This window comes from Lepisma saccharinum, chromosome 6 (assembly GCF_977018435.1).
Source record: "Lepisma saccharinum chromosome 6, izLepSacc3.1, whole genome shotgun sequence".
Lineage (NCBI taxonomy): Eukaryota > Metazoa > Arthropoda > Insecta > Zygentoma > Lepismatidae > Lepisma > Lepisma saccharinum.
Window position 1 is genome coordinate 77092572 of NC_139234.1, and position 21041 is coordinate 77113612.

At 37.2% G+C, this 21041-nt stretch overlaps 1 protein-coding gene across 2 annotated transcripts in view; it reads left to right on the forward strand.

Annotated features, from left to right (window-relative positions):
• The first annotated feature begins 1223 nt into the window (after window positions 1-1223).
• LOC145988896 (uncharacterized) overlaps window positions 1224-21041 on the forward strand; it is a 121007-nt gene continuing 101189 nt past the window's right edge. For both annotated transcript variants that reach the window (XM_083124183.1, XM_083124184.1), the window contains exons 1-4: window positions 1224-1340; window positions 3375-3542; window positions 11141-11225; window positions 18905-19134. In XM_083124183.1, coding sequence (XP_082980309.1) covers window positions 3396-3542; window positions 11141-11225; window positions 18905-19134 — 462 coding nt within the window. In that variant the 5' untranslated portion in view covers window positions 1224-1340; window positions 3375-3395. The remainder of the gene's footprint in view (window positions 1341-3374; window positions 3543-11140; window positions 11226-18904; window positions 19135-21041) is intronic.

Genomic DNA, 21041 nt, shown 5'->3' on the forward strand with positions numbered 1-21041 from the left:
CCCATGAATTCTTTAGAAATATCAAAATTTTTATTCACAGTTCGAATGCAGAATATTAATTGTCCATGGATGGATATGTCACAAGTTTCGTCAACCATAATAGCAAAATATTCCCTACTTTTAATATCTGCTACCACGGAGCGCAAAACAGATCTCCCTAATATATCAATGATCTCGTTCTGAATGTCATGTGAGAGCCATTTGTAGCCCGAACGTCCCATGCACTACCCTAGTTCATGCACATCGTCTTTTAAAACTTTTTTTTAGTAAAAAATATAACAATACTCATAATTACATACTTAGTATATAGTAATAAGTCATGTGTTTTGCTGTCTCTGGTCATAGCCCCCCAAAGTTGATGTTCTAGAACATTTCAAATGTGTATTTAAAGTTAAGTTCATTTGGCACAATTCAGAGTAAACATTACAAGAGAAGCAAAATAATACATTAGATCCCCTAATGCAAAATTATTTGGGGGCTCTGCCCCCACTTCGTAAACATTGGGGGGGGGGGGGGCATGGAGTCGGCGCCTATGCACACACACACATATATATATATACTAATATTTGTTAGTCATGTTGGTATTAGAAGCAGGAAAAATGATATGCAGAATTCACCACTTGAAAAGGTGAAATTCGTCATACTCTCAGAAATGAGCTCTCTTATTATTCGATATTTTATTAACTTCAGTTAGGGGGCGAAGTGTCTGACTGGGGGGCGCTCGCAACCTCCTGGCCCCTGTGGCGTCGTCACTGTTCCAGACATTTATAATGCAGGAAACGTCGAGAATTAACGACTTTTTAAAACGATCATTCGGTATTTCCCGACTGCTCGGGATCCCGAAAAGTCGGGAAGTCATTTCCCGAAGTCGGGATCGGGACGGGGAATTTTTTTTTCCCGATCCCCGTCCCGACTTTTCGGGATCCCGCATATCCCTACCCAAACCCAATTGCGGAGTCTGCCTACAACTCAGCGGTAAGCGCCAACCAAACTAGGAGCGTGGAACACGACGAAACACAAACAAGGAATAAGGAAGTCTTCGCGGCGTATCTCGCAAGATTGAAGAAGTAGAATCCCTATATTCCTTAGTAGAATCCAAATATCATCCCAATTAGATAGAAACTCAAACAAAATACTACAAGGATTAACGAAAGTACAAAACAAATAAACTGGCCAGAAGATCGCCAAAACAAGGCAAGAGGCCAAATAATTAACAGAAGAAGAAGAAGGAACAAGGAAACTAAAATAAGCAGCATGAAAGCAAGGATACTCCAGCCCGCGTCAAATTGTGATTTTTGAATGTATTGATTTGTAGAATTATGTATGAAAATTAATAAGAGGTAAAAGAAGGGATGTTTATTTCAGAATTTGGTTCTTTTTATTTTTCTTATTTTATGTAAAGTGAGCGTGTGTTGTATAAATATGCAGTCAATTTTTTGAGTAATTGCACGGCTCATTTTGGTTCAGATGTTACAAAAGCATGGAGGATGTAAAGTTTAATAATTTACGGCTTTTACGTTGAAAAATCAGCCGGTAAATTTCTCGTATCGGACAAATTGATTTCTTACCCTGAATCTATTTTTCGTACGTCGTGTCTGATCATGTTTGCGAATTATTATTAAAGGTTTTAGAAGTAGTTCAAAATTCAGCTCAGTTCAATAAGAAAGTCATTTTCCTTTTATTAACTTAGGGTAACAGTTCGTTATATCGGAGACACATTAAAATCTGATATTTTGTGTTTCGCATGGTTCGTACTTACCAATTGTGTATTGTGTAACATAGTTCAAGGTGCCATTATCCTTTTGGTAGGTATGACTTGAGATGACCGGACACCTCTCCGATTTTCTTCATATGTGACATACTCACTAATTGAGGCCTCCTAATCACGAATCTGAAGTAAAATTTGTCGGTCACGTCTAGAAATTGCGAACCATTGACGCTAGCCCCACGAACCATTGACATTAGCCCCACAAACCATTCACGTTAGCCCCAAAAACCATTTATGTTAACCCCAAAAACCATGTTCCGTAAAGTTAGGTTAGGCAAGCATAGTTAAAAAAAATAATTAAACATACGCGCCACGTCATGTTGTAGTGAAAACACAGCTAGTTTGAAACACTGACTATGGGGTTACGTCATCTTAACACACAGAGCATTATGCTCTCGTGCAGAAAGCAAATGGCGGCAGCACAGACAGCGTGTTGGACAGAGATTTTCGCAGAAAACAACATGTAGCCTATTCGCATTAAAATGGATCAAAACTACGTTCAATATCTTCCACAACGCTACAGAAAATGAGGTACTAGTTTACTATCCTTCGGACAGATTTCTTCATTTCTACAGAAGAAACTACTTACTGTAATAAGTTCCTGTAGTATTGTCTAACATCTGGAAGGAGTTTTGTGTGATGTGGGAATGTTTCATAGCGGAAATTCAACCATTGACGCATAGCCCCACGAACCATTTCCGGTAAGGTTAGGTAGGGTCACAATAGGTTCCAATAGTTAAAAATTGGTTTCGAAAAAAATATGCGTAGCCCCACACACCATTCTCGCATAGCCCCACACACCATTGACACAGCCCCACAAACCATTTGTGGAAACGTACGTTCTTCAGTTACAAAAACACTTTTTTTTAAAAAAAAATTGATAAAGAAAAACGTGAATACACGTTAAAAAATGATCCGCAAAGCAGATAGGTAAGTACAAATGTCAAAAATTGACGAAACTCAGAAGTTATTGGTGTCTGAAGGATAGTAAACATTTACCGAAATGGATTTCCGTAAGTACTTTCTCTTGTAAATTTGAAGAAATCCGTCTCACCTATACTATAATGATACCCACACAATATGGCGTGCACATTTTGACTCACGTTGTGGTTATGCAGTGTTTCCAACCTTCTTCACCAAAAAATACCTACTATCGTGTTTGTCACGTGTGAAAATTTTAAATTATACACGGGTAACGGACAGCCCCACGAACCATTCACGGATAGCCCCATGAACCATTATGCACGGTAGCTGACGTTTAGCCCCATGAACCATTTCTGATAAGGTTAGGTTTGTCAAGCATAGTAAAAAAAGAAGAAAAAGGGATTGGAAACACTGACATGGGCTTACGTAGCGAAAGCAATGGCATAAGAAATGGCAATTGTGCATCTTGTAACATACATGATTTCCAGGTCAGATATATTCCACGATGAAAGAAAATACCAAGATGAACGTTGGAAAGCTTGGAGAAACTCATTTCCGTAAGTAGTTTCTTCTGTAAAAATGAAGAAATGTCTCTCCGATATAACGAACTGTTACCTAACTTTGTTATCCATTTATGACAATGTTGCTCCAGTTTGCTCATTTAAGTTTATTTTTCTTTCAGGATTGTTCTAAGAAATTAATTATGACAAGAAATGATGGATATGTTGTAGATTTGAGCATTGAGAAGCCAAGTGTAAAGTCGTTTCTAAATACTTTAAAGTCACATGGGCATCATCAGTGTTTGAAGGATGCCCTACGTTCAAACAGAACAGATGGAATTTTTATAGTCGTAAGTTGACTTTTATATGATAGGGGGGAGGCATTAGTTTTGGCCACTACCCCCACTTATGGCCACTTTGCTGTTCATATTTAATTGGTAGCTACCTAGGTGATCTAAAGCCAATCAGAAAACAGCTTACATAAATCAGTGTAAAATAAGCTTTCCAATTGGATATCCATGTTTTCTCTTTGTACTTCCTGTAGGAAGTAAGCTTGTTGTAAGGAAGAAGCTGCTTGTTACAGTAGAATTTCTTATGCATTTTCGTAAGAAAAGAGAGAGCTACAATAATGTTTTCGACAGTTATTATATATATCAGAAACATATAATTTGCTCAGAGGTAAGTTTAAATGTTAGAATTGCAGTATTTATATCCTGAGATAAAAATCACCACGGAACGACTGAAGATGACCGGACCCCTCTCCGATTTTCTTCATATTTGGCATACTCACTAATTGAGGCCTCCTAATCACGAATCTGAAGTTAAAAGTTGTCGGAAACGTGTAGAAATTGCAAAATAAGCGAAAATAAGGCGTTAGTTTTCGGAATGGAAACCATTGATTTTCGCGATTTTTTTTGTTTCACAAGCAAATATATGTATTCCTGATACTACCACGACACCAAATTTTAACTATGTTTGCCTAACCTAACCACACGTCAATGGTTCGTGGGGCTAGCGCCAATGGTTTGTGGGGCTAGCGTTTTGGTTCGCAATTATTTTGCAATTTCTAGATCCTCGTACTATCACGACACGAAATTTTAACTGTTTGCCTAACCTAACCACACGTCAATGGTTCGTGGGGCAAGCATGAATGATTCGCAATTATTTTGCAATTTCTAGACGTTTCCGACAAATTTTAACTTCAGATTCGTCATTAGCAGGTCTCAATTAGTAAGTATGCCAAATATGAAGAATATCTGAGAGGGGTCCAGTCATCTGCAGTCATACCATAACCACAAAATAGTATGTGTAGACCACATGGCCATTACTAGATGCAGGTTTGTAAAGATTCTTTGATTATGGCCACTGCAGAAAATGATTGCTTTGATTATATAGAAAATGATATTTCAACAATAAATATGAATGACATTATGGGAAAACTGCCGGAGCCTATCCTAATACAAGAGGGACGACACTTGATAACAAAATTTCCTGGTCCTGTTAACACACTGGAAACAAAGTAATTTTCTGTAGAACATTATTGCCAGTGAACTTGCATTAGACATATAATTTCATTGTGATATGAAGCTACTATCTAATGTGTGAAAACTTTTTTCTCCTTACTTTTATTTTTGGAACTGACATTTTGTTGTTTTGGCGGGATATATTTACAATACCGGAAGTATCTCCGATTTGTTTGAAATTCGGTATACTTAGTACTTTTGGCCTCCTAATCACGAATGTGCAGTTAAAATTTGGCGCTCACATGTAGAAATTGCAAGAAAACAGCTTTAATTCTTGCAATCATTCTCCGTATAGAAGTACGGCAACCATATTTGTTGATATGGGCAATTGATGTTCGTTATCAGTTACTGTGTCTACAGCATTGCCAAAGTGTTGATTTCATACTTGGAGAGCATGGATCGTGTCAGAATGGCGGAAGGGAGCAGTAAAAAAGTTGTGAATGATGGACAGATTGTTAGGTGCAGTGTGGAGGAGGATGGCCATGGGCTAATTAAGAAACTTATGGATTTCAGTGTTTTGCCCAAAATGATCCCACAGAGAAATGCATCAAGAACGAAAACAACGGAAGTGAAAGTGACAATCAGATGTAGAAGAGGATGTGGAATGCAAACTGATTTCATAAGCGGTAAGTTTAGCAACAGTGCATGGATCGTAAAATTGCAGGATACGAAAATGGCATCTTTGATGAGCAACGTTGGCTGTGAAAGTGCTACGAAAATAAGATTTCTTATCGGTTCCTTCTCGCAATTACCGGAAAATCATTGACGGATAGCCCCACTTCCATTCCGGTTAGGTTAGGTTAGGCAAACATAGTTAAAATTTGAGGTCGTAAGACCATGCAAGGGTGCACACCATTGACGGATAGCCCCAAGAATCATTCACGGTAAGGTTAGGTTAGGCAAGCATAGTTAAAATTTGGGGTCGTAGCAATATCAGGGGTGTATATATCGTTTAAGTATTTGAAACAGAAAATTTTCCGGTAAATAATGAGCAATTGTGCCGATCGCGAATCACTCAATTTCGCTTATTTTGAAATTTCTACACGTGAGCGCCAAATTTTAACTTCAGATTCGTGATTAGGAGGCCAAAATTAGTGAGTATGCCGAATTTCAAACAAATTGAAGAAACTTCTGGTATTGTAAATTCGCTCAGTTTTGTTTACTACGGAGTGACCTGAGAAGTCTGGAAATGTTAATTTATGTTGTTCAACTACATTTACACTATGTTCATCCATTGAAAACTATGTTATTTACCTTTAACATATTGTGTTTTGGCTGTATTACTTCATTATTTGTTCATAGCCACGTGGCCATAAGTGGGGATAATGGGTGGCTATAAGTTAATTTAAGTGGCCATAACTGAAGAATAGTGTCACGTTTGGTTAATATTTTTTAAACTTTTTCTGACTAGTTTGTATTTGTTAATGCTTAGTAATAATATACCGACTCTGTACCAGTGATCATAATTTTTGCAAGCCATCAGTTAAATTATTAATCATGTTAAAAGTTGTATACTATTGTACATTTTCCTTAAGATGGCCATAACTAGTGCCTCCACCCTACATCATTGTTTTTCTGACTAGAAAGATGAGCATCAAATGCTGTTTTTATACATAGCTTTTTATCTGACAAAGAGAGACATGGCAATTCTGATGGGCTGTACCCCCCAAGAAGTGTATTTTGAAAAAAATGATATTTATATTCCATGTCTTATGTAACATCAAATTTGTTTCAGAACCTGGAAATACAAATAAACAATTTTTTTTATCTCAAAGTATGGCCTGCACATGAGCATAGAAGATTGTGAAGCAGCACATGCTTACATTTATTTTGTACATGTGGTATCCGTAGTTTACATGATGTACAATACATTACCAGCTGTAACAAAAACATTACCTTGAAATAGACCAAAGCAAGTTATAAAACATATTTTCCCACTGATTGCCTTCAAATTTTGGACTTCCAGTACTTTACATGGGAGCATTTCACGTAACATTCTGGTTGTTATTTGCAATTGTGATGTGAATTGTGCAGAAGACGTTTTATAATGAAAAGGCACAAGAAGGCATGAGTTACAGAGTCTTCATTTAATAACTAATAAATTTAAAGGTAATTTAAAAAGAATAAATGGTTATTTAATTGACAATATGTTTCTGTCCATGAGCCTATGACTGGTGTTTACAATTGAAACAACTAATTTATTCTTCCATAGGTGTACTGTATATGCTATAAACTTTGTATTTAAGCAGTGCCATTGATTTGTACCTAACACTTTTTTTTTTGTAGGAAACTTTATAAAAATGTGAGGTGATACATTTACATCTTACTTCGCCACATCTGAACTCATGACCTAGAACTCGCTTTTCATTGGTTATGCTATACGAAATGCTAAAGAAATTAGGACTGATTCTCTCAATGAAATATGCTATATCATCAAAGTGCTATAAGATTAGATCATAGTAGTAGATTAGAATTTCATTGTAGCAGAAATGTTAAGGAAAAAGCTTTCATCTAAAGTGGGCCTTAGTTCTGATTGTTTAATTCCAAACTATTTATGGTATGCAGCATTTTTTGCATGGTTCGATTTATACTTAATATCTATTAAGACATACTATCAAGAGATGACTTACTGTATGTTGTCTGGAGAACCATTTTTCACTTTATAATTTATCTGTAAAAAGTGGCCGGCCCATATCTAAGATTTCCATTATTCTAGGAAGTTACTTTCAAATTCAAAATTAGGAAAGTTGATATTTTCATTTTATTTTAACAGTGAAATTATATTTTCATAGAAATTAACAAGCAAGTAAATATTTGGTAAGAATGAAGAATACAGAGAATGTCTCAATTTCGTTAATATTGGGTATACTAACTAATTTTGGCCTTCTAATCACAAATCTGTTGTTAAAATGCGGGAGTCGCATGTAGAAATTGTACATTATGCATGGGTAGCCCCTACAAACCATTCACGGATAACAGCACAAAGCATTTCAGGTTAGGTTAGGCAGGCTTAGTTAAACTTTTGTTCGTATAACAATGCGATGCAGCTCTAAAAAAGTAAACGTTTCCACTTATATTGGTTTTTTCCACGATTTCTACACGTGACCCTCACATTTTAAGAAGGGATTCGTGATTAGAAGGCCAAAATTAGTTAGTATACCCAATATTAACGAAATTTGAGACATTCTATGTATTCTGCATTCGATCCAAATATTTTTCTATACTCCATTTCCATTTTTCTTGTAAAAACCTGTTCTTTATAAATCATTCATCATACAATTAAATTCCCAGTATATTAAATTGATAAATTATTATGGGCAATGTGTGAATAGTGAGTGCAGTCATATGGCCGAGAATTATCAAAAAGGGTTCCTCAATACCTAAACTAATATAAAATTAATAAGTTAGGATAAGCAAAAAAATAGAACAAATAAATGACCAAATAAAGTATAGAATTTAAAGGAACTCCAATCTGCGCAAATTCCCCATTGTATCAGCACACTTACACCATACACTTTGTTAGTCAGAGCTTAGCTAGACTGCTCTTTTCACCATTACGTTTGCCTCAAGACAAAGCATGCTCACTTCCTCCTAGTGGCTCCAAGCATGCCAGCCAATCAGCTTGTTGCATGACGTAACACAATCTTAACAACATAATTTTGTGGGCAGAAGGTTATAACTTCTATATAGTACCTCTATATGAGCAGCCATTCATTTAGTGTCATCCTGGATATGGACAGGTGCTGCCATGTACTTAAGGTGAGAAGGGGTACTACAAGGGGAGCAAAGACTGTATATTTCGCTCTGTAGATAAGATTTAGCATAGTGTGGAGGCAACTGCCCCCCGCCCACTCACCGCCACTGGTCTGTACCAATTAAAATGAAAACATAACATAGTGCAATCATGGTATTCTTTCGAAACTTCTGAGATAAGCAGACTCCAGAGAAAGAGAAAGTGTTGCATGATTGAATTTGAATCAATACTTTTCATTTCTGGTAGCAGTGATATTGAATACATTAGAATTTGCTTAGGTGTATTAAGGAAATGAAAAATGCACTGAAACTACCGCTGTGTGTCATGAGAAAAATGGTTTTATTACTGGGCCATTACGTGTAAAGTGTTTGGTCCAGCACTGGTTGCTTGGCAGTTGAGAGCTGCAGGGAAAGGTTTTCACTCGAGTGCCAAATAGTTGGCTACATATCATACGGAATTGAGAGTTGCTTTGCTCGAGTGAATAATGCTTGAACAGGCAGTATACACTCGAAGCCCAGTAGTACACATATAACCGCAATTTGTGGCAGTGTACCTCAAATATGAATCGTGAAGAGAAAGGTGCAGTAAAGTTGAAACTTAAGGGAACATAGCCCTTATCTCCATGTTAAAATGTAGAGAAATATGAAAATGAAATAGATGATTGTGGGCTGAAACTACCAATATTTTACATATGTGTCTACAATTGTTGTTGCATTAAAATGATATTTGATTGTTTACACTTGAGTATGGGAGAGACGAACTAGTACGAGCGAGCGGGAATGGTCCCATGCAGTACTCTACTTGACAGACTGTTTTGAAAAGTTATTTTCTATATTGCTACCTCAGTGTATTGGTATTTTTTAAAGAATAAAAACTACATTGATTTCTCATAATTTTGATGTACAAAAATTGGCATGGCAATTTTCATTTCAGCACACACCCCAATGTTTGGTGTCGTTATAGATTCCATCTCCTGCAGAGAATGTGTGGGGGTCTACTTCCACATACTCTATATGTACATTCATGCCATTTTTGTATATTTAAAGTGAACGGAAAAGTTTTTAATTGTTTTCTGAGGCACCAAATAATTTCATAATAACATTCTTCATATTGTATGCAGTAATGATATGATTAAATTGATGAAGGGCCATTTGCATACGAGGTCTGCTGGAAAAGTTTCTGCAAAGTACCACCAACAGTGGTGCTAGTGTTCCGCTATTATAAAAATCGGAAGAATAGGCCTTCACTATGTTTAACTTTGATTGTTTGTTTAAACCTATTTTTTTTATTTTTCACAGCAGTTTGAAGTAGTAGTTTTGTGTGAGAAATGGAAATTTCTCGTGAACACTTTCGGGCAATGCTTTTTTATGATTTCAAATGTAGTTGAGCACCGAAACAATCCATCGAGCGACTTCATTTGGCTTTTGGGGATGAAGCACCATCCAATAGGACTGTGTACAATTGGTTTTCCGAATTCCAGCATGGTCACACATTTCTCAGTGATGAATTTCGTGAAGGTCGTCCATCCACGTCTGTTGTTGCCAGTAGTGTTGATGCTGTGTGTGAAATGATTGAGAGAGATCAGCATGTGACATACCGTGAGATTCAGGCATCCTTGAACATTGACATGAAAGCAATACATACGATTTTGCATGGTCATCTGAACGTATGGAAACTTTCAAGCCGTTGGATCCCACACAACTTGACCAAAGCTCAAAAACAGGCTCGTGTAAATTGGTGTAAAGAAATCCTCAAAAAATTCAACTGAGGCAAGTCAAATTTGGTGTACTACATCGTTACAGGGGACGAAACTTGGAATTATTCATACAAACCCGAAACTAAACAGCAATCCACTGTTTGGGTGTTTCAAAGTGAGCCGAAACCAACAAAAGTTGTTCGTTCGAGGAATGCTGCCAAGCAAATGATTGCTTGTTTCTTCGGTTATACCGGACATGTGGCAACAATAGCTTAAGAAGATCGAAGGACTGTAAATGCTGAGTGGTATACAACAATTTCTTTGTCAGAGGTCATCAATGAATTGCCTAAAACAAACCCAAATCATCGCATTATTCTTCACCACGACTACGCCAGTTCCCACTCAGTTCACCAAACTGTTGATTTTTTGTCCAGTAAAAATGTCGAATTAATGACTCATTGTCTGTACTCACCTGATTTATCACCTAATGACTTCTTTTTCCCACACATGAAAAATAAGATGCGTGGTGAGGGATTTGTTTTGCCTGAAGCAGCTGTTGACACATTCCCAACAGCGGTTTCTGAGGTATCAGCTTCAGAGTGGGAAAAATGCCTTCAAAATTTGTTTGAGCGTATGCAAAAGTGTATCGATCTTATGGGTGAATACTTTGAAAAACAATAAAACCATTCCCAGAATTTCACATGTCTTTTTTCATATTGATTGCAGAAACTTTTACAGCAGCCCTCGTAGAACACCCATACACATGCTGGGATTTGAACCCAGGAACTTCGGTGGCAAGAACAAAAGGTGCTCGATCACTGAGCTGGCAACTGTCACATTTTGTTTCCATCAAAAACAAAATGTACGTGTCCCTAAAGATTACTTGACTCATACTATTTTTATCATGTGTTTCTGTTCATGATTAGCAGAATTAAAATCAATTTAATTTTAATAATAAACTTTTTTTTTTTCTAGGGACAAGTTATATCTCTGACTACTTTGAATCCATTCAAGAATGCTGATGAACCAAAGGTTGGGAAGAAATTCATACTGCAAGAAGGTATGTCATCAAACATAACCATTGATCAATGTGTATAAAAACATGTATACTTTGCATTAAACTTTGCTTTGAATACTAAACACATTCGATAGTTCCACCTATTTTGGTTTCGTAAGTTTTTATCCTCTGTGGTTTGGTTTACTGTATTTTATAATACACTTTAATGCAGAGTTGCAAAAAAATCTGGCTTTTTTGAATGGATAGTTTTTGCCCGATAAAATGCCAGCTTCTTTTTTTTAAAAAAAAAAACATTTTTATTTTTTTAATTTTTTTTTACCAATTTCAGCTAACCTATTTCACTTGAAGTTACTGTTATGAGTTTACAGGTTTGTAGTGACATATTTTACAACTAGCTAAAAGAAATTTACATGATGTAGCAGCCAAGAGACAGATATTGGCTAATCCCTGTGGACACATATTGAATAGTGGTTCAGATACAATTTTAACCCTATCTTACTGAGGGAGTGGGGTGGGCTTGCAGGTCCACCACCTCTGTTTTTAAGATTTTTCAACTGTTTGAAAATAAATTACTTTGTTTCCTAGGATGTTCCCAATATTTATTTATTACTATTGTTCATAAAAACATACATGTAATGTAATTAGGAGACAAAATGCATTTGGTAGGCATATCAGGTGCCATTTTTGAATGTGTCTCATTCGAGTCACTCATGCCGGTGACAGTGTACAGTTGGTTGGTAATGATGGTAATTATTGTAATTATTATATTTAATAAACAACCGCACTTCAGCAAACTAAAAAGCATTAATAAAAAAAATATTATGGATTTTGTGAGTTTTAGTGAATGGTAAAATACAGGGTGGCTCAATAAGTCCCTTGACATCCCCGGTGCAAGGCCACTGTAGCATGCAATGTGAAAATGGTGACGACTAATCGTTGCCAGGCCAAGGGGGAAGGAACCACATTGATGCCACCCACGCGGTCGACGGCCATCTTGATGTCCTCCATCTTGTAACCAACATGAAAATTTTAAATGGGAAGGGGGATCATGCAAAACATCAATGTGGGCTAGAATTTCACCAGGAAACCAACTGTGACATTTGTTTGCACATAACTTTAATTGTTGCAGAGATAACATTACCACAAAAGTTATAACACATGCTCAATATGACGTCCCTGTTGCGCAACACACACGGTTAAACGTCTCTCCCATGATCTTACCACATTCTGCAGAACCTCAGGAGAGGTTTGGAGTTTTGTGAGTGGACCCTAGGACAACTGCAACATGACCCAGCCCTCGGTAGCAAGATTCTGTTCAGTGATTAGGCCAATTTTGATGTGTTGGGGGAGGTGAATAAGCAAAATCTGCGGTACTGGCCACCCAATAATCCACATTCATACTAATGAGAGACGCGGTAATAGATAATTAAGGTACTCACGTTTTCCACGAAGCTGTTTTACATTATTTTCTATTGATTTCGGTAGCCACTGCCACCATCCTCGTTGGAATTCGTTGTGTTGTTGCTTGACACATTTCTGTTGTTTTTTTCCTAAATCGGCACTAGGTGTGCTGCTGTCACCTGTATGTCTGCGTATATGTCGTCTGTTGTTCATCGGTGTTAATTGCTGCAGTAACGGAAGCCAGGCTTGGTGTGCCTGACCACTATCTATGTTCAGATCATGGTTGTAGTCCATGATGGCGTGTGTTTCTTCGATTTTTGTGTGTCTGAGAGTGTGTGCTTTGTATTTGACATGTACTTTGTCAATTTTATGGTTGTGGAATTTGATATGCTTGGCAAGTCCGGTGGTGGGTTGGGCAGTTTTTGCATTTGATAGGTGCTGCTGAATTCTCTCACTGATGGGCCTGATGGATCTGACGATGTAATGAGCCTTGCACTCACATTCAGCATCATAGATGCCTGGATTGTTGGACAGATACCAGAAAGGTCACGGGAGCTGGGAAGCGAATGGTGTGGTATTTTGGGTTCCCGACTTGTTGGTCCATTTTTCATTGAGGGCAACTTAAATGCAGAGGGCTACTTGCTTCTGCTACGGGATGAGATCTTACAATCCTTGCTGTCCGAAGATGGATGGATGGGAGCTATCCTGAATGGTTCCAGCAAGATGGTGCCCCACCACACTATGGGATGATGGGCTGTAAGTACCTGGATCAACAGTTCCCTCCACTGGATTGGTTCCAAGGGGCTGTGGAATGGCCAGCATGCTCACCCAACCTAACACCATTGGACTTTTACCTCTAGGTACATCTGAAAGCCATGGTGTATGCTACGAAAATCAGAGATGTGGCCCTTTTGCGCACATGCATAATGGATGCCTGTGCTGCAATCTCTCCTGAGGTTCTGCAGAATGTGGTAAGGTCATGGGAGAGACGTTTACACTTTGTGTGTTGCACAACAGGGATGCCATATTGAGCATGTTATGGTACCGTTATCTCTGCAACAATTAAAGTTAGGTGCACACAAATGTCATGGTTGGTTTCCTGTTGAAATTCTAGCCCACATTGGTGTATCACACGACCCCCTTCCCATTTAAAATTTTCACGTTGATTTCAAGATGGCGGACATCAGGATGACCCCGACCACGTGGGTGACATCAATGTGGTTCTCCCTTGGCCTGGCAACGATTGGTCGTCACCATTTCCACGTTGCACCCTGCAGGGGGATTGCACCGGGGGTGTTAAGGGACTTATTGAGCCACCCTGTATATATGTAAGACACTCGTGCATTAATTTATTATTTTTTGTTAATTATAATAATTTTTGTAATTAGTATAATTAATAAATAACTGCACATATATAATCAGCAAAGGAAGCAGTGATTCAATAATAAAATGGTTTATTGATTTTTAGTGATAAAAAAGTGTGGGCCTGTGAGTCCTCCCCTGGTATGTAAGTTTCTTGTACGGCACAATGAAGCTAGGGTTAAAACTGATGAGCACATCTGACCATGAAATGGACGTAAAACAAGCTTTTACATGTTTGTGTCTCAATTTTAATGTTAATGTCATAAAATATGAAACAAATGTTAATATCAAAATATTCGATGTTACTGTTCACAACAGATATGCAGGAGTATACGTATTACGTGAATTTGTGTATATATCCTATTTAACAGAGCTTTGAGACGAAGCGACACGTTGCTCTTGGAAACCAACCTTTAGAAGTAAATGAAACCTTTCGAACCGAAGCAACATTAGCTGCAAGTGTTGCTTGTCACTTGGCCTGTACCATTTTCTCACGGAACTTTCGGACCGAAGCAACAAGTGACATGTGTTACTTGGAAGCAGACCCTCAGTAATCCATTCAACCTTTTGAACTGAAGTCTGTTCTTGCATGCATGGTGAATACTTTCATTTATACTGAAGAAGTCTGTGATGTTTGTCATATGTGACTTCAGTCAGAAAGTTCCTTCATTGGCACGCATCTTGTCGCCTCGGTCTTGTTTGTGCATGCATGGTGGATGCCTGCTTACAGACTGAAGGGGTCCATGTCACTTGTCACTTCAATGTGACACCCCCCGCTGTCATGTGTTGCTTCGGTCTGAATGTTCTCTATATTTATCAAAATTGTTAGCTACTTCATCAGAGATTAAGATTTCATTTAGCCTGTAAATCACAGAGAACAAATTGCAAGTACTGTTGATGGAAAAAGGCCAGCTTTTTGATAGAAGGTTCTTTTTATAATCATGAATGACACCCTCTGGAGTGGAATAAAGTTATACTGTTGCCTTGTAATAAGAAGTCTGAGGTTCAATCCTCAGTCGAGGCAGAGTGCTTCGGATCTCATTTCAAACTGTAGGTCCAATCCAGATTTCTTTAATAGATTTTTATTCAATCGTCGGGCCACAAAATGTCCCTTACACCCAGGGGTTGACGACTAATTTAAATCTAATTTTATATTTGACAGCAAGTCTATACATAATTGAAGTATGATTAGGCTATTCCATACTTGATATATTAATACTAATTAAGGTTGCATATTATTTTCCATATAAACTTTAAAGATCAGAAATGTATTTATGAGTGAAATTGTTGGGATCAGGGCATCAACTTGTAAGAAATAAATTTACTGGCCTGTGATCTCACAAAGGTTGAAAACCCCTGCAACAAGTAGCCAAACTACAACATTAGTTGCTCCATGACCAGGTTTAGCGGCCATTTAACCAAATTATACATGATATACTGGAAAGCCAGAATACAAATATATTTTAGTGGATACAAAATTTAATGTAAAGAGATTTGTTACTAGGTTTTTAAAAGGTAGAGCAGTATTTTCTTTTTTGCTTCATGTACGTGTTCAGCTCGTATAACAAATTCAAACATTGATAATCATATCATATACTATTAGGTTCTATTAAAAACACATACAAAACTACTCTAGTTATGTGAATATGTTCATACTACATAGATATATCTAATAAGCCTACCGAAATATGAAGATAACACTTGGAAAGAACTGCCCATTCAAAACTGCCCATTCAAAAAAGCGAGATTTCTTGAAAACACTGTTTATGTCTAGCTACGAATTTCATATTGTAAATTGTATTTTATATTTAGATATGAGTGTCTATTTTACAGTAGGAACAGGGAAAATGCTGCCAACTCTTGTATTTTCATTGATTTGAGACACTTTTGTGAAACTGCCGAAAAAGCCCAATCAAAAAAGCCACGAAAAAAACAACATTTTTTTTCCCAAAGAAAGCTGTTTTTTTTCCCGACCATTTCCAACTCTACTTTCATCTAAATAATTAATATTTATTATGAATTTTTTGACTTTTGTCATCAATATTTTGGTTCACGATGCAGTAGGCAACAGCCTGCCTAGTGTTGTTTTGGATTGTTGTGTCGGGTGCTATATTCACTTGTGTGAAGCTTTCGGACTGTTCTACTTGCCTGTAAGGTAGCTGATGTACTTTACTTCATTATAGTACATCACTGCAAGCTAGAAACAAAAGAAAACGTTCATAAACATCAACAACATAAAAGAAGGGATCCAATGATGCTTCAAATTTTGTATTTTATACAATGTGTCAGTAATCTTAATTAACTGATATTTCCTCTTAATTTTCATTTGTTCCATCAAATTGAAGGTTCTGTAAATTAATATGAGGCCATGGCAATAATAACAATTCTACTAAATAGAACAATAATGTCCACAATTAATTTTTCCTAAGATGAAGGGAATATTTGGATGAAAAAAGAGATATTTTAAACCTTCAAAAGGGAAATTGTTCTCTCTTGGTTTGGCAAGACTGTCTAGGCCAGATCTTAGCTTGGCTTCAAGCTGTGGGAATGTACTGCTTGATGTACATATCTTTTTAAAGTTCACCTTTAATTCTAATTTGCTTAGTGTACAGTAGATTATGCTGGGTTAGGTTTCCTTGCCTTCACTCTTTTGCTGCTGCAAGCGACTTCGGTCTTTTTGTTTTTTAAATATCGGTAACTTGAACTCAGTCGATTTCAAATGTACTCGCCGCTGCCATCTAGTGTCTGACATTTGAACTGTTTTCCAAAGAAATAACTCGCTTTGGTTCTGAACAAATGAAAAACATGTACCATAGGGTGTACGTAAACAACAATGGCAACAAGGTTCATTTATCCATTCAGTGGCATGCCCAGTATTTTTGAAAGAGGGTGGGGTCACATATACTTTTGTTAAAGTCACCCATCATTTTGCTATCTTTTTCTGATTTTGACATTCTCTTTCTTAGGAATACTAAATGCACGGCCATGAAATTAGGCATGTGGCAGAAGTTCATGCTGTTGCCATGTCGCAACACAAACACGTGTGTTTGGAGGTTTAAGAGCAGTTTGGTGTGTAGATATGGGACTCCATTTCTGGGGCCTGTAGTGAACTTTCATTTCACACGATCACCAGTTCTGTATTGAATGTGATTTGAAAATGCCCCGGGGAGAGAGAGAGAGAGATTAGTAGAGTTTGGAATACCTAAGAAGCTTGTTAGTATGATAAAAATATGCACCAGTGAAACAGAAAGTAAAATTCGTGTGGGTAATAATATGTCTGACAAATTTACAATTCATGATGGGTTAAAACAAGGAGATGCATTATCTCCATTGCTCTTTAATTTTGCCTTAGAATATGCTGTAAGGAAGGCGGGCGGTCGGTCGGTCGGTCGGTCGAACTAGGCAACACCGCCTGATTTACGTTGCCACACAGTGCGCGGGAATGAGCAACTTTTGTCCCACTCTCGCTAAGCTTTTACTATATGTTACGCCAGTGCAATTCTGCCCAGCTGCCTATTTTCATGGCTGTGCATTTAGACCAAAAGGATGTGTTATGACCCCTACCCCCAAGCTCCCTTGGGCCACTGCATCCACTTCATTATCAATCACCTTAGGGATCAAAGCAAAGCCACATGGTCTTAAGTCTGGGGAGTATGGGGGATGGTAGAACACCTACCAGTCCCATCGAGCTAACAAATCAGCCACAGGTTGCACAACATGTGCCCAAGCATTGTCATGCAGAGTGATGGGAGGATTCAGCAGAAAGTGTCACCTCTTCTTTCGCAATGCAGGTCATAGGTTATGTTCCAAAAATGAAGAGTAATACTGCGCTTTCACAGTCTGTCCTTGAAGTATGGAATACGTTAATTCGTTCACGAAAATCACCGTAACTTTCACATTAGTGGTGTTCTGACTACACAACTTTAGACTCCCAACTCCAACAATGCTCTATTCATCTTGTCGCATGTGCCTAGTGTTGGAAGGAAAAGTCCATTTACTGAAGGGTAGGTTAGGTATCAAACTAATGTGTGGTATAAGCGAGAAGCACCGGTTCTGTTTCATGGCATATATACCGAAGTGTTGCCACTATTAAATCTCAAACCCATGCATTTAAAGACACCAGGGTAAAAATGCATACCCCTGAATGTATGTGCGTGGAGGCGGGCTCGTAGAAAAAGAACATAAATTATTTGTGGTGGTGTTTATTTTTATTTGCATTGTTGGCTGAATGCTGATTAGGTGAAATTGATGAAGGAATCTGTTGGAGAAATGAAGTTGTTCATGGTTGGTGCAGTAAATGTGGTTTTAGTATTACTTACATGAAGTTTGGTGTTTCCGCATTGCGAATTTGGATGGTTTCCGATTTGAAAGTAACCATTCAAATTTGCAGTGCGGGAACATCAGACTCACGTATGTAAATGAACTTGTGTTTTTTAAATCACAAAAATTAATAACCTGTAAGGAATTGTGTAACCTCGTAAGTATGTAGGAGCAGTACTTGAAGCACATTCCCATGTGAGGGGATGCTTATACAAGTTTTCTTAACTAGAGTGATAGCAACTTGCTCCCCATTTTGAGCACTGTGTAGGAGTGATGATATTTCGCTGAACTTTTCATGCAATAGCACTAACCCTTACCTGCCTATGTAAGCATACAGAAGCAGGATCAAGGGCGATATCGGAACTACACAGTCGTAACTCAGGGTCCCAATATCAAAACCATGATTTGATTATGGAACATTTGCTGGTGAGATCTTGCTCATTGATTAAATATTCTGATTATGCAATCTTCCTGGTACAACCAGTCGTATGTCGTCACCAGCACAACACAATTAACCCCACCACCAGATTGAAACAAACGTAAGTGTCAAGTTGATCTTCTGTAAAATATACTTCGTGTATACTTAGGGGGGAATTTTCTGCAAATCATTAGATGTAAATATGATTTGTTTATTTCAGTTCTTCCTGATGGATCACTTGAAAAGGAATTTTGCCTCTTCACATTCCGTAATTTTGCTGTCGAAATAAACAAAGCAGATTTGAAGCAGGGAGACTGGATAGCTGTTGTCTCCCCTACAGTTGAAAACTATCGAGGATGGTACAGGAGTAATGAACGTAGCTTTCAGGCAGAGATTGGTTTCTCACATGTTCCCGGTGCTAAGATCTTGTTCATGAGAGCCACATATCAGGTAGAGTATGTGCTTGTTCAGAATGTGATTTGTAGTTTCTAGCAAGCTTACCCAACCAAGAATATTATGTAAAAATACTTCTACAGCCACCCCTTTCATATTGTAGACAAGGGATATGCCAAACTTAATCATAAGATCCCGATGTCTCGTGGAGATATGTTCATTGACTCATGAAGGGTTCTGCAGGTTCTGGTAGTGATCTTGACGGAAACTTTTTCAACATCGCATCATCGTGCTGATTGCACCCCAACATAGGCATACTTTGAGAAGTAATAACAACAAATCCTCCAATACTAGAGAGGCAACCAAAACTTGATATTGATAATCACTTGCATACCAGTAGAAATTACATTTTTAAGAATACTAATGAGCAAAGCATGTCTGTTCATTGGTGTCAACTATTGGTAACTAACAGAAAGTGATTTATCATTACCTCAGAAAATAGATAGAAGATGATTAATCTTGCAAAATTTTTATATTATAAAGAACAATCTCGTTATATCTTTAAGTTTAATAATCCAAGAAATTATCATAAAATATTGATTCCACCTTGGAAGCCTGCCAGTTTTTTCAAATATGGACAGACAGTAGCTCTAGGCTCAGGGAGTTTGGTAATTCCTATTCCAAGACCTTTCATTTTTAAAGTAGTATAATACAATTTATTACAAATGTGACAGAATTGGTACTCTATCGGTATTGGCCAATATAGACACATCAATGTATCAGTTTATAGGTAAAATTACTGATGATTTTACTGATCCGATATATCTATAAATACCTTAGAATGAAGTGCAATATCGTGCCATTTAATTATTATATAGATGTAAACATGTAATTCCCATTCTGTATTTTTTGTAAAGTAAATGTCTAAATGTGCAGCTTCTTTTGCATTGTAATAGTTTGGTTCATCTGGTAACATATATTTCTTAACGAGGTCAATGAGCCATATGAAATTTTATATCGGATCGGTAGAATATCAGTTATCAGTCAGTATTATAAATTAATGTGCCATTTCTTGAAAACTACACATGATATTTCAGTTCTGTCTTTTTTTATCTTTAGTATACGTATGAAGGTATGACATACTTGAATTACAAAGCAAGATATCTATTGTTACTACTATTAACAAGCGAAGTTTGAAAAAGTCTATATTTTTTCTTTGTTTCCCTTCATTAACACCATATTATTATGGGATATATTTATATAAGTGGCTATAACTTCAAAAGTACTGCATCTTTCTGAAAAAAAAATAAATTATACAAGCAAAAATGAGTAAAAAGCAACATTTCAAGCAATGTCCGACATTCATGGGAGCAAATGCCCGATTGTCGAAATTTGCCCCGACCATATGTTAGCACACGGCAGCAATTAACATTCCATTTCTTGGAAACTATACACTATATTTCAGTTCTGTCTTTTTTGTTCATTAGTTTACGTCTAAAGGTATGATGTACTAGAATTACAAAACAGTACGTCCATTGTTACTATGGGATAAATTGAAGATAGAAGGCTGTTACTTCTGAATCACTGCATCTTTTTGAAGATTTAAATTCCAAATGTAAGAATGAGTAAAAAGCAACATTTTAAGTAACATCTGACAATTATGGGTTTAGGGGGGAAGAAGGGCAAAGGCATAAAGTTCAAAATTTTCCATAATTACGCAAATTTTCCAAACCGTATAATTTCGTTTTCTTTGTTTTTTTTAAAGTTGCAGCACATGCATTACATACATAACCTCATAGAGTGGTCTTTTATCATGCTTCCCTTGAAATTTGGTCCATCCAGCATCCATAGGGCAGATGCTAGAAGCTAAATTCCGGACATTGTTCCGAAGCTGGCAACACTGGCGCTTTATATAATATAATTTTTTACTAAAGAAGTATCAGTCTGATTTCAAGGAAACTTTG